This window comes from Parus major, chromosome 4A (genome assembly GCF_001522545.3).
Source record: "Parus major isolate Abel chromosome 4A, Parus_major1.1, whole genome shotgun sequence".
Taxonomy (NCBI): Eukaryota; Metazoa; Chordata; class Aves; order Passeriformes; family Paridae; genus Parus; species Parus major.
The window spans coordinates 4,410,757-4,428,866 of NC_031772.1; the positions used below are offsets into that span (position 1 = coordinate 4,410,757).

At 40.4% G+C, this 18,110-nt stretch overlaps 1 protein-coding gene across 2 annotated transcripts in view; it reads right to left on the minus strand.

The window, feature by feature from the left end:
• The window catches only part of LOC107203976 (connector enhancer of kinase suppressor of ras 2-like), a 168,755-nt gene that overhangs the window by 100,863 nt on the left and 49,782 nt on the right, over positions 1–18,110 (minus strand). For both annotated transcript variants that reach the window (XM_033514099.1, XM_033514100.1), the window contains exon 3: positions 4,446–4,609. In XM_033514099.1, coding sequence (XP_033369990.1) covers positions 4,446–4,609 — 164 coding nt within the window. The remainder of the gene's footprint in view (positions 1–4,445; positions 4,610–18,110) is intronic.

Sequence of the window (18,110 nt, forward strand, 5' to 3'; positions counted from 1 at the left end):
CTAATAAAGAAATATGTTAGAAAAGTGACAGGAGAAAACAAAATTTGTTTGGTAGCCGTGTCCCATACGTTATTAAGAAAAACAAACAAAAATACCTCTAACTAAATATAAAAATAAATTAAATTCCTGCAGTTGTTATGAACATGTTGACCATGGGTGACTCTTGTGCCTTCTGGTGGAAAATCCCTGCCTGCATTGTGGCTTTGCAGAAACTGCAGACAAAGTTTCTAATCTTTATTTCTCCTTGAAATTTCTCCACAGCACAAGGCCTTATTTCACAAGTTGAATGCCTGTGAATTAACAGTACTTTTAATTACTTGAGATACAATCTCTATTGGAGCATTCTTTTCATTTCCCATTCATTTTTCATCCTTTCATTATCAGTCTTTCTTCCCACTAGACTGTTTATATTTTAATTCGTGCAGGCTTTAACAATATACTGACTCCAATACTGTCCTAATTAAATTAAATTTACTTGCAGATTTGAACAGCAACCCACATTGACCTCAAAAAATATTCCTTTTCCTTGTTTCCAGTGTACTTTACTTTCTCTATCAAAAAGTTCTTTTCCCCAGATCCTGCTACTTCTGCAGATTCAGCCTCTCTGCAACAAGTTCTCCAATAGATATCCCAATTAAAATTTCAACTTTATTAAAGTTACAGCCCAAATCCAAGTGGCCCACAATTTTTAGTCCCTAAATCTTATTTAGGTCACTTCAAATAAATAATTGCAGAGCAGTTTCTGACCACCCCAGCAAGAAAGGACTTCGATGTTCCAGATTGGATTTTTTTCCCCACAGCCATCATTCCCAATTTTCTTCATAATTAAAGCACAACTCAAAAATGTCTTTCCAGAATGATCAAAGAACTGAAGCTGAAAGTAAAGCTCACCTGTGACTTTGCATTTCCTAGCACACAAATTCACCCCTCAGCGAGCCCAAGATAGTGCCTGTACTTTCCTTCCTACACAGAAAAGTTCCTCTCACCTTTTGCACTCTGATTTTACCCTTTCATAAAGGAGATTATTTTAACATTTGAAATGATTTAACTTTCAGGTGAAATACATACACTTCTATATCACCATATTGCACGGGAGTATTGAATACTCTTATTATTCCCTTTTCACATTTCTTATATTTTTTTCTTTCCCACTGCAAGTCATCTTCCAATGTGGAATCTTTTCTAGCCAGGATTCTCAAATGAATTTCTGAATCTGAATTCAGCTTGCTTTCAAAAGAAAAGTGGATGTAAAAATCATGTCAGGGACTGATGTCTGACATAGCAAACCCTCCCTGCCTTTAATAATTTGCATTTGGAATCTGTCTGACAGGTGGTTTGGGAGTGGGAATAAAACCCAGCAGTTTCCTCCTTTAGTTTTAGCTTATTCCTGCATTTAGAAACTCCTTTACAGGCCAGGATTTGGTTCTGGGGGGATTATCCTGTGCTTGTATCCCTGGAATAGCAGCCAAGGCACCATTCTTGTTGTAACCCCACCAAAACCTCTCTACCCATCCCAGAAAAGCCAGTGGTCCCTGGACCCTTAGGAAAGGCACATTCCAGGGTGTCCCAAGGGCTGGAGCTCACACAGTCACAGTTGCCCAGGTTTCCTGGAGCAGCAGAGCTGTTCTGCAGGTAAATCCCTGCCCAGTGAGAATTCCTGATCTGCCTGAGCTCTATTGGGAGATTCCTGGAGCTGCTCCTGCTCCCACCCTGCTGGGATGGACTGCAGATCCTGCCTGGGAGAAATGGGTCATGGAACTCGGACACTGTCCTTTGCCAACCAGAAATCAATCCAGAAATCCATGCATGGGAAAAAATCGATGCTCAATGGCCCAGGCAGGGCAGAAGCAGGGCAGGGATGTGGATATGGATGGGGCAGAGCTATCCCAGATCCATCCTCAGGACTGGGAACACAGCAGGATGGACAGAGGGAGGGACAGAGCAAACTGCTCACGGTATCTCCCCTCCACAGCTGGGATTTTAAGGCCAGACTGAACTGGAATTGGAATAAGTGTTGCTTCACCACTTTTTTTTTTTCCATAAATAATGTTGAAAATAAAATTTAAGTATTTTTATTTATGAATCTACAAACAGCTCTGCACCCTGTCCATACATGCAGAGTGCTGAGGTATTGATTCCTGACTGCCTGGGGCTCTGGTTTACCTGACCATAAAATGTATTAAATTTGCTTGTAATGCAATTCAGGGAAACATGGGCAAGATTATGTGCTCCTTAAGACATTCTGATTTCCTTGATTTCCTATATGTTAACTCCTGTTTAGTGGCATAAACAAAACAGAGATACTCTATAGTCCCTTTAAAAACTACATTTAAAATAATGGGGTTTTTTAGACTAGGTGTTCTAAAAATATCCACATCAGTGAGCAATTCCAAGTCACAATTTTTTCTGGTCACTTGGCCAGCAGTCAGTAGTGTAACAATCTATTAATTTTTCAGGAGTTAGCACAGAATAAGAATATTCACACAATAAGAATTGTGATATTTTAGAAACTTATTTCAGCTCATAAAGGTGGCATCAGCTCTCCTGTCATTCAATTATTGCCATTATTAAAATAATTAAAGCAAGATTCTAATAATTCTTTTTGACTGCATGGATCCAAAACCTAATAAATGAATACAGTTTTAAAATAGATTTTATACTGAGTCTGGTAAAACTTTTCAGTGATCCTGCAAGAATTGAGGAAGATGATGTACAGAGGGCTGAGCAGAAATGTCAGAAGCAGGAGAACATCCCCAGGAGCAGAGCTGCAGGCAGCAGACTCGCTCAGCAGAAAGCATACGGAACAGGCAGGGAGAGAAACATTTAAAAGCAGGGAAAAAAAAAAGAAAAAGGCATTTTTGAGTCAGAGTGAGAAAGGAAGGGAAAAGGCTGAAAGGCAGGAGGCAAAATAAATGATACCAGGAGCTGGAAAATCCCCATCCTGCTGCAAAGGAAAAGTAAGGTCATGAGACAGCACAGCGAGAGCTGCACTATTGACCAGCAGCAAGAGGAACATTTTCTGTGCTTAAAAAAGAAAATAAAAAACCACCATTAAAGGGTCAGTAGGGTCCTCCTCGGGTCACACTTGACTCAAGGGAGATGTTTTTCCAGAGGAAACTCCTGGGGGCTGCTGTTCCTGAGGAGAGTCCGGGCTCTGCTGGCTGGGTGACACTGGGGGCTCTGCTGGCTCCTTTGGGGGGAACACGAAGTTTCCAGGGAAAAACTCAGGAGTTTGGGTTCAGATGTTTCCAAAAGGCCCTGGCCCTTGGCTTCTGCAGCACACACCTGACCCCAAAGCATTTCCCTGTTCTGGCAGGTGTTTTATTCCCCTGTGAATAAAAGGTGTTTATTCACAGGGGAGGATCTCAAGGCACACTGAGGGTATTTTGCCATTCAATGGAGTTCATGCCTCGAATGACAAAGGAAAGAAGAAGGGATGAATAATAGGAGGAAGAAGAAGATGAATAATAATAGGCACTTAAAAATTTATTTTTTTTTTCCCTCAGATCAAGTGGATTTTACCTCACTTGTTCTCTATCTTACTCCTAAATGCCCTAAGCTTCCCTCTTGGAAGCAATTTCTCTTTATCAAATTCCCACAGGATAACCCAGTTATTCAAAAGCAGAACTCCTGATAAAGAAGTCAAATGCTATAATTGTCATGTGTAATTTACCTATGTAATTTTACTATTTTGTGTTTTAATATTTTCAATATTCTTTCACCTGTCCACCTACATGAGCAGAAGTTATTTTGCCTTTAGAGTTAATACATCACATTTTATTTGCTGGTAGGAATACAATAGCAGAGGAAAAAAGAATTTTTTGGTATCAAACACTCTGTTAAGAGGTTAACTGAATTAGTAACCTAGTAATTAAGAGTATGAATAAATAATGTCCTTCCAAATGCTTGCAAGTTGCTAAAAAAAAACCCAAACACAACTTTCAGCCGGCACACGTGTCTGTAGTTCAGATAAAGTAAATTTTACCACTCCAGTCTCATCTTAAAGCTCATTTTAAACAATCTTCCAGTCTAATTAGCTTTACCTCCTGGCTGTGTAGCACCATCCTTTGGAATGCTGGCATGGTTAAACCGCTCAGGTCTACTTGGTTCAGTGCAGTGTGGCAAATGTCAGTGAAATACGAGGGCATATGGCACGTAATTACAGAACCATATGGATGCCAGGAGTGATAGTCAACAGCATTTGACTGCAGGACCAAGAAAGTCAGAGGAAAAGCAATCAAAGACCATCACACATAATCATTAAATGGATAAATTTAGTTTCTGTGCAGCTGAGAGAAGCCAGGACATGTCTGGCCTTTATTGAAGCAAAGCCACGGTGGCTGTTTGAGCGTGTGGCAGCGGAGGAATCCCTACATTCTTTTTAGTTTGGTTTGTAAATTAATAAATGCAGTTGATCAAGGGCAGTGAAGCAAGGAATCACTTACCAATGCACAGAGCAGATCAACTGCTTCCAGGATCAGCTCCTGGTGGCCAATGCGAGTCACTCCCAGCTCCTCCAGCTCCTGGTGAGTGATGTGCAGCAGCTGCTCCCCGTTGATCTTCTCTCTCTCAAAGTTTTTGATGTATTGTTGGAGGCAATCATCGAGGCCTGGTTAGAAAAGCCAACAGCACAGATTCAGAGAGCAGAGAAAAACCTGATGAAACAGTTCTGTAGCTCACAAATGCAGAAATTTCTTGGGAATGCAAGCGTACTTTGTTGTTTGGAGCTATAATGGAAAATGTGCAATGAAAATTATAATTTAACTTACATAATACAGCACATGCTGCTAAAGAGAGTTTGTATTACTGATGTTATTTTCAACATTCTTTAACATTTTAATAGTAATTCTAAACCTTCATGGAGATGGGGGAAGGACAAAGCAGCACAGACAGTGACATTATAAAAACCCTTTTTCTCGTGATGTCACAAAGACCTAAATATAAGTTTATCTTATGATTAGGAACAAATTCTTCCTTTAACTCTTCCAGGACTCTTCAAGGTCACTGAGTTTGGCTGTCCCTGATCAGGAAGAGTTTTTCAGGCTCAGTAGCCACCCACACTGACTCTGCTACACCCACTGCCAATTCTCACCCCAGATTATCCAGATTTCTGAATCCAAACAAGACAAAAATGGTTTTGTTACAACACCTCCAACTAAGAACAGAATTTTCCCTTTGCACAATGAATTGTTCCATTTCACCCTGAAATTTTATAGGGTGAGAATAACAGGTTCTTTTTTTTCTCAGACCAGAGAAGAAACTGATTAACAACACTGAAAGATTTTTTTTCCCTCCTCCAAATCTGTTTCTGAACCACACATGCCTTGAATTTCCAGCCAGAACAATGAGTTGAACGCAGGGATCTACTACTGAAAGCTACATGAGGTCTCTCAGAGGTCCCTCAAGGACTGTCAGATTCTACAGAAACCTGATGTGCACGTGATTTTCTAGAGACCAACAAAATGCACCTTCAATAACTTCATCCACCAAGTAAAATAAAACACTGATTCTCAGTTATTTGCCCTGGAGTGATGAAAGCAAATCCAAGATCCATAAAATTACAGATGTCCAGAAACCACAGAGAAAACCAACTTGGGTGTTTATGACAGAGCTTTGAAATACAATTTCTGCACGCAGCCATCATCAAATAGACATCGAGTTTGCAGAGCACCTGAGGGAAAAAGAGCTCTGACAAATTTTGTGCTGGGTGTCACCACTTTACACCCCAAATAACTCAGTTCAGTTGGGACAAAAGGGCTGTGATGACACGAGAAGGGAATGGAGCAAACCAATGTGTTTGTCCTCAGTCAGTAAATACAAAGGGATATGTTGCAGCTTCATTTAATTAACTCTTCTTTCAACATGGTCTAATTATTTGCTCTGTAAACAGATAGCCCTGTGTTATAGATAAAGCTCATTTACCAAGTAAAGTGCACAGCTTTATGTTCCCTTACACCTATGTCCCATACAAAGCTAGTACAGTGATAAAAATGTCATATTTTATGGTGTAATTCAAAAGTATGAGGTAGTTTGGGGGGATTTTTAAAGCTCAAATCAGCAGTCTGTAACTAATTCCTAAACCTTTTCTCTCATCTAGAATGGTCTGCAAATAGGAAACAACTTCTCTGCATTTGTTCATTATTTTTAATGATCTCATGAATGATTTTACAGAAGGTCAGTTCCATTGGCTGAGAACTGGTCACTGCAAATTCTCTGTCCATTATTTAACATTTTAAACTCCAAGCTGTTGCACATTTCTGTTCCCACTTGCTCAAGAACTATTCTGAAAACCATTTTAGAGCAAATATTCCAAACCCCACACCTCCCAGATTTGCCTTTAGTGGACATTGCCCCAAAACTCAGAAAAAGTCACAAAGCTGCTAGTAGAAATTAAATTATTTTCAACTAAAGCAAATTAATTTAAAAACTGAGAATCAGTGGGCACATTAAGACAGATTTAGGAAAACCCAACTGAACGTGCCACACTGTGAGAAGTGTGCAGTCAGATGTATCAAACTTGCCTTTGTGCCAGGGAGAATGTATGACAGCAGAGCAAAAAAATCAAATTTGTATTATTTGTGCTGCTCTGTAATAGCTCCCCAGGGCACCTTTACAAGGCATTTACTTACTGGTGCAAACAGTGTGGCAGTTGACAAGAGAATATAGAAATATATCATTAAAGGGCCAGGCTGTCTCACAGAATGACAGCACTTAATAAATACACACAGAAAAAGAGAGATTTGCCCACTGCTCTCTGCTTTTCTGTCTCTCAGGGAGCCAGGTACTGAAATGTGAACCATCCCAAAGCAGGAATTCAGCAGCAGGAATATCTTCTGTATTGTCACAGCTCCAATTGTTTTTACATGAAATATCCAAGATGAAATTAGAAAGGCCACAGAACGAGCTCATGTTGACTCACCCAAACCAAATGAAATATTTAAGTCCTCAAGCCACTCATTAGTGCTCTTTATGCATTTTCCCTCAATATCATTTCTGTTTACAGATAAGTATGAAAGCAATTCAGATTCATAACTACAAAGGAAGGGGCCCTAGCTCTGCTTAGATGTTGGTAAATAAAATGAACCCACTATTCCCAAAATACACAACAGCAGGGTCAGGCAAGAAACACAGAAATTTGCAGTTCTCTTGCTGCAAGTTCTTATTTTATTTGTGAGCATTTTGTCACTGAACAACATCTCCTTCAGAGTGCAATAAAATGATGGAAGAAAAGTTGTTTAAACACAGATGTTTTACTTTAAAGCCAAGGCTTAATGCCCACAAAAATTACAGTTGGAGGTTGGAGAATTTTTATTTCTCCAACACAGCTGGGCTGAAGGAGTTAAGTCACTTTAACAGAAAATCAATGAAGGTTGAAGACACTTGCAAATCTTTCAGTGTTATTTGAGAGGACAATCCAAGAAAAAAGGAGTTGTCCATCAGCCCAAGTGCTGCCTGAGTCAGCTGGGAAGCAGCTCTGGCTGAACATTGCATTAAAAGCTGTATAAACCCCTGTGCTCAGAAAATGGCCTTGTAGGGGGAAATCGGGGAAAACATCCCATAAACCACATCCACCTGAAAACTCTGACATTTTCCTGCTGGATGGTTGGATTCCATGATCTCAAAGGTCATTTCCAACCTAAATAATCTATGATTCCATATTCTCTCTGTCCATTTTTACGTTTTTTTTTAAAAATAAATCATATTGGAGCCATGTGGACTAAGAAAACTTTATCTCCATATTCGAAGAGCAGAGGAAAAGGAAGCAACTCTGATATGTTGACTGCAACTGTGATTTTGTAAATAGAACATCTGGAGTCAAAGTCAAGGAAACATGAATAAAAAGGAGGTAGAAAATAGAAAATTGTTAGGGAGAAAGGGCAGGAAAAGAAGAGCCAGTCAGCTTGAAAATTTTTCTTTTTAGAAACTCACAATTAAGAAAAAAAAGAATAATTGAAAAAGCAAAACAAAGCAAAACCTTAAAAATATCTCTAAATTGGATTTAGGTAGTAACTCAGAGCAAACATGACAAAAGAGATGCCACATATTGTTCATAAGGTTCACTGAGATTAAAATGAATCTTCCCATCATTGCCAACAAATGGCAGGTTTGGTTTCCATTACCATTAAAAGCACAAACATTGTTTCCATGTTAAACATCTGTTCCCTTCCCCTCTGCCATTGGACAGAGATATTGAAAATATTACCATCATTGAAAAAATGACTATAAAATGAATGAAAGAAATCCCAAATTGTTGCTTTTTTCTCAGGAGTGGTGCAGCCAGGGCAGCTCTCACAGGAGAAATAACTCTGTCCAGTGTGATCCATCCCAGAAGCAATTCCTAAGTTTAAAATCTGTAATTTCCAATTTTTCACTGATCTCTCCATCACTTACACACATTTATTCGCTTCTCCTTTTTCCGATATTTTAACGGATTTTCGTGAACGCGTTTTTTGGTTTTGAAATCTCTCCTGAAAAATTCCTGCCCAAATGATGGGCTTGTTGCTGCTCCATGAGAATTCCCAGGGGAAATTGCAGCTGGAGCAGCAAATCCTGGCTGTGAAAAGGGGTCATGGGCAGGGCAGGGCAGGTCCCTGCCAGCTCTGCCTGGCACAGACACAGCAGCTCCCACAGGGACTCCCTGGCACATGAAGGGATGCAAAACCAGCCCCTCTGGCAGGAAAATTCCTTGCTTTTAGGTTTTAGGGTGAAAAAGGAGGAAATCAGCTCGGTGGGAATGCATTGACCACTCCTGGCTCCAGCACTGCTGCAAGAGGGGTGAGAGCCCACTGGTAAAATCTCTCTGATTGAGGGTGTGGCAAAAGATTCTATGTTTTTCCTGATTAAAACCATATTTAGAAATTATCACACATACTAAGAAATTAAAAGCACTAAACTCCCAGTGGCACAAAGGCTTATGCACAATAAAGAATCTGTCTGTGGGCCCTGGATCCAGAGGACAAATGCTGAAAGTCGATGGGATGATCTGTTTGCTCAGAAGAATTACACTTTGGTCTGCCAAGACAAATTAATAACCCATTAATGTGCCTCATTTGACTAATGAAAGCTGTAAAACAACACTATCTCTGCTCTTGCACAGTGGTGACTTGTGATAAATCAACAGATCAAAGTGAAACTGGGACAAATATCAGTTTTTAACTATTGTCTTTAATAGTTTTAACTATTGCTGTTTCTGGACTTGCAACTCCACAAAATTGACTCTTCACTCATAGGAGATATAAAATCTCTCACTACTGTGCTGGAAATTCACTGATTAATTGGGGAAGGCAGCATGAACTTCTGCTCCTGTCACTGCCTTCAGTTTATATATGCAGATCTGCTTAAATATATCCAGCATTTAACATCATCCACAGGCTTAGTCCAAGTGTAATTTTTACAGAAAGCAAAATAAAAGTTGGGTTTGGTGGTTTTTTTTTTTAAAGAACAAGGGATATTTTCCATATAGAGCAAAATTTAGCAGCTATCTAGAAAGATCTGGAAGGAATTGACTGGTTGGCTGACTGAGAGACTGGAGAGAATTCATGCCTTTTCCTAAATGCAATTTTATTGAATACACACATCAATTCAGCAATGTTCTTGATCAAATCCAAATCTTTGATTTATTACCCTGGGCTCAGGCACAGTGGAGCCTTTCCAATTCTTATGTAACTTGTAGCAAGCAAAATCATCAGGTGGGTATTTTTGCCAGTGACGTTCAAAAAGCTTTTTAAGAATTATTCAGTCCAAATAAAGAAAAGGCATAATCCTCAGGGCCATGTTCACACTAAGCTGACTCTCAAATACCAGATATTTGTTCTTAAGCTCTTCAGGAGGAAAAAAAATCAAAACTATTTAGAGAGTCAAGAGAAAAGGATCTTCATACCAGCACAATTCAGAAAGAGACAGATGGAATGTGTTTGAAAACACTGTAAAACACCAAGCTTGGAATATTTCAGGCCTCAGCTTTCCTGAACTTCAGAGTATATTTGAAATCTAAGGATTGCAGTGTTTTGCATCTTTAAGCCTACATGTCACAAACCTGACCTAGAGAAATACAGCAGCTGGATTACAGAATTTCACCAAAAAAGTACATTTAAATTTACGAAACACAGCAGAAATTCACAAACACAGAAAAGGGGAAAAAAAATCCAATTATCCTGAAAAAAAGGATCCCTCAATTCTGGCTTTATCTGACCTTTGAATGCTTGACTGTGCAAGTAGAATGTGTTTAAATGTTGCTTCCCGGCTGAGTTTCCTCTGCGTCACTCCGATATTCACAGGGATACAGATGGATGTTTTAGATGCAAATACAGGCAGACTTGTGCTGCTTGAATTTACAGATCCTCATCTGCATGAACAGGAACTGGGGCGGGATGAGCACTCTGAATTAATGCTTCCCAGGCACCAACTGACACCAAAAATGTTGGCTTCCATTCCAGGCTGCACCGTGGATGGAGCACCCTGGGCATCACCCCCTGCACTGGTGTCAGGCTCAAGGCTGGGCAGTCCATCAGGTACTTCCCTTGCTCCATTCTTCCCCCCAGGAGTGCCAGGATCCACAGGAGCACCGGGATCTGCCCTGCCCAAGCCCTCTGCAGACGCTCTCAGCTCCAGGATCCAGCTGGGCTCTCGACAGCTGGAGCAGTTCTGCATTTCTGGCCCTTCATTCCATGGGCTCCCTGCTCCTCATCCTGCAGCTGTTCCTGGCTTAGGGAAGAACCCTCTCCCCCTCTTAGCACAAAATTCTGGGGATTTTTTTCCCTAAAAAACCCCTGTGTATCTTCAACTCCATTCACTGCCAACTTCCATTTCCCCATTTTTTTCTCCTTCCATGCTGCCTCTATTCTTTTATTTTCTGTGTGAGAAAAATAAGAGCTTGTCAGCTCTGCCTCCTCTGTAACCAGCAGGGAAGCAGATTTGGGAGAGCATGAGCTAGAAACTTCCAACCTTGCTCCTCTTCTCTCCCCAGAACAGGTCAGAGCTTCTCACACAGATCCCACTCACAAAGGGACAAACTCCTCAGGGAATAGAAAAATCCACTGCAAGTTCCTAAGTGCCCTTGTTATTCCCCTCCAAAGTGTCCTCCTCCAAATCAGGACAAACATCACTGTCCCTCACCACAGTGCATGTCTGAGACACAGAGCAGCCTCCCAAATTGTACCCCATAAGCAAAACCAGTGGGAATACTACTTCACCACTGTAACTTCATTATTTTATTTTTAGTATGGCTAAAGTAAGGGGCTTTCCCATAACCTCAGTGCCTGTAAGTCCAAGATCTCTCCAGCAGCATTTTTTCCAGGATAACTGTACTATCAAGACAAAAGCTGGGCTCAAATTATCAATATTTTAAGAGTTCACAGCAGCTGAGAAGGTTCTGTAAGGGGATGTGTCAAGCAATATTAATAGCGAGCGAACAAACTGCTGAACTAATAAAATTTGATTTAATGATATGCCATCACCCTTAAATTGACATTCATATATATGAAGTAAATGACTTAATATAGCTCTGCCTTCATTACCTATGAATGAATAATAGGAAGTGAAGCCATTCTAACTTTGTCCTCAACATTTGACAGGTGTCGTGGAGCTGTGGGATTACCAAGGAAGTAATAAACAGCATTTTCAGGAAGCTTGCTGGAACTAGACCTGACCACAAAAAGGTTTCTGGAGGAGAAGTGTCATGCAGAGAGAATGGATCACATTTTCAGGCCCAACTGTGTGCTCCTTGCTGCCACATTTCCCGACAATTTAACCTCGAGATATGTCACTGATGCCGTTACTGACAAACTTCATAAAAGTGACAAAACCCAGAAGCATCTTAATTAGCTCTGTGTGCTAATGAAAATCTACATCTTTCCTTAGCCTCATTAATTTTCTCCTTGATGAAAATATAACCACAGCCCCCAGTCATTGCTGAAGCAGTGATGACCTGGAAGTGCTCACAGCCTCCAAAGCCTCCAGGTTCAGACCTCCCATTTAATTGATGAAATTATTCCACATTGCAGAGTGACTGAGATGAGGACACTGGGACCCTGAATTTGTTACATTTATTTTAAAAGAGAAATGTTTTGGCCCAGTGCAAGGCAAGTGTTTCTATTTCCTGCACTGGACTATGTAAACACTGCTTTATTTTTTTGAGACAGTTTGATAGGAGCCTGTCCTGACAGAAGTGCTGGTTCCAGCACAGACATCCCAGAATACATACCAAAATCTAAAAAAACCCAACTTTTAGGACCAACTAAAAAGACAATACAAATAATTTTTGGCCTTGTTAATCTATCTAGAAGAACCTTCATGATTTATTCTCAAACCAAAATGCAGAGGCAGCACAATTAAACTCCTAAACCTCTTTGTGGAATCACAAAAGAGCAAAGATCTTTGTGTCAGAATAATTCAGGTGATAACAAGATGATCAGTAAGAAAACTGAGAAGAAATAACATCCTTTATACACGAGGGATTTACCTGGGAGCAGAGAGTGGATGTGATCAGGGTTCACATTGTGCCTTTTAGCAGCAAGTGCCAAAGGTTGTGATCTCCTCTGCCTGGGTTGAAGGGCAGGGGCAGAGGAGACTTTTCCAGTTCTCCTCTTCCCAGAAAGTGCTTGTGCAGTAACCATTAACTTGCTGCCAAAGCTGGCAGGGGGAAAAACCTCCCACAGAAACAAAACCAAACAAAAACCCCAAAAACACCTGGAAAAGGGAACAATTCTCAGGTAGAAGGAAAAACATTAGGGAATCAGCATTTCCTCCACCAGAGCCTGAGCACATTGAGGTGAGTTTATTCCAGTTTCCATTTTAGAAAGGTTAACAATTCTAATAAGGAAGGAGCAGCATTAACCACGTCTCATCTACGAGTGCTGATCTTAGAAGCAAAAGTACAAGAACAAATAAATGTAACTGAAAGCTCTTTCCTCCACGCTTCTGAGGATTTATCCAGCTTGTACTGCACACAGGAAAGTCTTAATCACAGATTGACCTTCAGAAAGCTACTTTGGGATCCCACAAAATCAAACAAAACCCTCATGCCAAGGAAGTTCTTGTACAAGTACTACTATGCCCCATTTGTCCCTGTCTTAAATGTGAAGAAAAAAAAATTACTGAGGAGCGAGATAACGAGCCTGTCTGAGCTAATCAATAGGGAGGAAGTACCTTGTCAGACAAAATTCATGCAATAGCAAGACAGACATTTAAAGTTCTGTGAAATGAGTCCTGCTCTAAAAGCGTCTCTGATCCCTTCGCAACAGGGCTGCACTCTAAATTCAGTTCATCATCATATCAAACCCCATCCAGGCACCGTGGCACAGATGCCTCAGAACAGTGACTTCCCAGGCAGAATATGCCTAAAAAACCAAAATTTTCTGAGCCATATCTACAGCTGCAGAATGTTCTCAACCAACCAAACTCGTGTGGGACAGCAGAATCCCTGGGTCACATCCTCCCCCAATCAGTGCTGAGGCTTGCCAAGCTGAGGGGGGATAAAGAGCTGACAGAGGAGAATCAACCAAAAAGTGTTACAGATGTTCCAGTGCCAAAACACATTCATTCTCGTTTCGACTTCACTGACATATTTTACTAAAAATCCCAGATATCAAAAGAACAGCCAAATCCAGTGTGGGCGTTTGGAGTGAAAAGCCCAAACAAACCAGATTTCTGCTCAACCCAATTTCTTCAGCAGCTACGAGTCCATGACCTAATTCATGAGTCAGAGTTTAGACACCTGCAAGATGCAAATTCCCAGAGTAGAAGGTGGCCTTGGCAACTTCTCATACAGCTCCTCACAGAGGCAAAAATCAGGTTGCTGCAAGAAATAAAGAAAAGGGGGAACCTTTGATCTTTTCTCAGGGATATTCAGAAGCTCTGGTGGTGGCTGCTGTTGGCAACTCCTCAGCAAAGGCTGTGGATCAGTGGATCTGAGGTTTCACCCACGTCTCTCCCTCTCCTTTTTTCCCCAGGGTGCCACGCACGGCACTGCAGCTCTGGTTTGTGTCATCCTGTTGACTCTGTAAATCTGGATGCTCTAAAATGAGGCTCTTTCCTTAAGCAGCTGAAGGAGTCAGCTCCAGCAATCAGTGGGGAGCTCAGTTAAAAGTCAGGTCATTGGCAGGAATTGTCAATTATGGCAATTCCCAAACTAGGAATCCATATTTTTATCAGTACCACCCATATGAAACTAACAAAAGCAGGTAAACAGGAAGAAATCACAGAGGAAATCACATCAGGATTCACATCAGTCTGTAAATCCTCCTGAAGAAGCTTTTCCCTTTCCTTACATTTCCCCGTTTTTATCCCAAGTTTCTGTTCCATGTTGATACCAGGCAAATTTATTATGGTTGTTATTGAAAAAAATGAGAGCTAGAAATTTTTATTCACTGCCACTTTTCATGCAGTGCCAGATTAAGATAGATTAAGTCTCCGGCTTCAACTACATGATGGAAGATATTACTACATCTTAAATCACTATTATTTTGTGTTTTAATTCTGAATTCTAAATGTTTTGCTATTTGATCTGGACATAGTTTATCCAAGATTAAATAGTTCTGTGAAATAACATGAAACAAGCAAGAATCTTATCATATCTAAAGAACTATATAGGCTAAAGCCCATGAATAAAATATGATTACAGCTCAATGTATAAGAAAAATTCATCCAGCAGAGCAATAATTCAATACCAAAAAAAAGTAGGAAAAATCAAGTGGTTACAAAACATTTCAAAGCCATAGGATGTCACTCACTCAGATGTTTGAAACAAGACTTTTTAAAATGCCTAAGATGATTAAATCTTTGACATGGCAGCGTGCAAAAAAGAGACATAGGGCAGGCCTAGTGCTCGAATTTCAATTTCTCTGACAAGGAAGCACCAGGCTGGAAGAGCTGCAGAGTTCCCAACTACTATTCCTAGTTATTTTTCTGCTCTGCACAGGTAAATAGTTAAAGCTTTTCTTTCAAGTCATCAGAAAAGGAGTAAGAGATACCCAATAGCAACATGTCAGTGTAAGTGCTGTCCATAAACCCTCTCAACAGAGCTGCTGGTGAAAAGGTAAATGTAATAACTGTAAAAATATTCTATTGAGCAGGATAAATCAATTCTGTGTCAGCAAAAGTGACACAATATGAAATAATGTTTCTGGGGACGTTCCCCATGGCTCCTTTTGCACTTTCTTCCCAGCCATTCCCAGTAAAGCCTAAAAAAAGGAAATTCTCCTCTGGTTTATTTTTCATATAAGCCAGAGAACAGAACATGAAGGACAAGAGAGGTGAGTTGGCTCCTCAAGCTCACTGAGCAAGTGATTTGCTCTAACAGGATCAAGCAAAGTGTAACACAGAAACAGTGAGTTACTGGGAAAGGTGGGTAAACAAACTACAGGTTCCTGGATAAAAGAGCTGTGATGAGAAAAAAGCAGAAAAATCAAGACTGAGATAGTCCAAAAAGGTCAGACACATGACTTTCACATTTATGAAACATTTTTTCTTTAAACCATTGCGTGATTAGCTTTTTCGAAATTGCCATTTTCCTGAACTTTTAGAAATATCACACGAAACAAAGACAACCTCATCCTAAGAAATTAAGATATTATTAATTTCTACATTAAAATGCATTGTGCCACCTATTGCTGCAATTTCTTCTTCCTGGAACACCACTTGGTAAATTAAAATGTAAATTTGGCTGCTTCAATCACTCTCAGCACATATGGAAACACTGAGTGCATCCAGGATCCAAGAGGTTTTCCATCCAACATTTAAATAGCAGGAAAAGCAAAAATAAAACTTAAAAAAAAAATAACTTGAAAAGTTTTTCTGTAATTTACAAAGGAGGTGCTGCCATTTATAGCCAAGGGTTCCATCCCAGGTGCTCAGGAGTGGAGGGGCTGCCCCTGGAGCAGCTCTGGGCTCTTCCCAGGGGTTCTCTGTCTGACCTGGGGCTGTCCCACCCAAAAAGAGCAGATGTAGCTGCTGATCCCACAGACACAGCACAATTCCAGCCCTTCCTGATGCCTTAGGATTTTTGCTTTTATATTTTCCATTTGCTTGTAACCCTGCAGTTCTTTAGTGCAGAACTCTGAACTCCATATCCAGTGTGATCTGCTGTGTTCCCACTTTGGTCAGACACAGCAATTCCTCTCCAGGCCTGGCAATCAAGGACACCTCACTGCCTCAGGCCTTGAGAAATGTAAATAAAAGTGGGTTTGGGGCAGCAAAATTGGGGTAAATGACTTCATTACCTGAAGCTGGAATTGGAAGATTTGCCCCCAAAATGCAAATGGACCAAACTTATAAAAATATGAAAACCTGTGACCTATCATCTATTTTTTGGGTCTAGCCCCTGGGGGCTTTAATCTGCCTGCAATGTACCTGAAGGCCCTTCAATAAATATTCCTGCTTTTTAGTCCCTTAATTCTGTCTGGCCTCTGGTTTTAGGTAGCCCAAAAAGACATCACCCCAGCACTGAGAGGATTTTGGGAGTGCTGAGAGGATTTTGGGAGCCCTGAGAAGATTTTGGGAGCACTGAGAGGATTTTGGGAGCACTGAGAGGATTTTGGGAGCCCTGAGAAGATTTTGGGAGCACTGAGAGGATTTTGGGAGCCCTGAGAAGATTTTGGGAGCGCTGAGCCCACCTGGCCAGGGGACACCTGGGCTAAGGGGACTGGGCAGGTGGGGGTGGCACTTCCAGCCCCAGGCAGGGATGGTTTCATGGCATAAGAGGATTTCACTCCTGGCTCCAGTTTCTCCTGGAATTGTGTGGGTTTGCACCCTGGCTCAGGGTGGATTTGGGAGCCAAACACCCCAACCCCAGCTGAAGGCGTTCCCAACCTCAGTCCAAAATGCAAAACCAGAACAGGGAAAGAATTATGGAAATGGATTCAGTCGTGTGAAATCATTTCAGGTTGCATTAATCATGTTGCACAGTCTTAATTGGTCTCTTTTAAAAATTAAAGGTTAAGTGCATTATTTCCCTAAAGTGAGCACAAACTATTGATTATCTTCAATCTGAAAATGAATTCAGTTATTTGATATATTTTACATATATTAAAACTCTCCCTTTTAAAAGCTTTGAAGAGAACTACTTGAGATAAGACATCTCTACCATCCTATCCCTCTCTAGTTCATGGCCCCTGTAATTAAGAATTTAAAGGACTTCAGAAACAAAAAGTTGTTAATTTTATCTTAAACACAGCAGCTGTTTAAGACTGAATTTGGACTTTTCCTTTACTATCCTTTTGTCAATAACAAGTTACATTCTCAAATGTAGTTTAAGTAACTGGATTATGTAGTTTAATTGTCAACACTATTCAGTGTTTCTTTTCCCTAAACCTATATCAATGGGATGGAAAAATTCAAATTATGACCTTTAACACACATCTATCCACGTTGTTTGCTCCCTGTGAGCAATTTGCAGATTCTAACTTAAAAGAAAAAAAAATCAGGTGCTTGCAAATATGCTAAAAGTAATTTCCAAAACTTGAATGTCCTTGGCTTACTTTAGTCATTTTCAGGGACAGAATGAAAAATGAGTATTTCCTCTAGAGGGCTTCAGGATCTGTATTATTTCCCAAGTCTGAGTTATATTGCACTGAGTGGCTGCACTAGAGAGGGTCAGAGAGGCTCCTTGCTGTTCTGATTCCTCCTGCTTTGGGCAAAAATCCTCACACTTAATGGAGTGCAGAGGTCAGACCCTGATGATCCCACCATGATTTGTGTCCTCACTTCCCAGTGCTGCTGTGAGAATCCAGAACTGATGGTTATGTGATTATTTTTACTAGAAATGCTGAAGTTAATCAGTTTGCACTTTGGTTTTTCTTGCAATTTTGCTCCTCATGAGAACCAGTACTTTTTTTAAAGTCCATCTTAGTGCCATACTAATATGAATTCAAAATTTAACAGAACTATCTAAAGCAATGCACATATGAACACTCATACATCAAATAAATGATGATGATATCATTATTTTTAATTTTTCTCTAAGGCTGTATTGTGATAATCCTGCTAACCAAGCATCTGATGCAGAATTTATACACTAATATAAAATTTAATTGAAATTCAGGACTCCAAACCTAACCACTTTACTATTTCCACCAAAAATCCTAGGCTTGATCAGCCAAGATATTCTGCTTTAC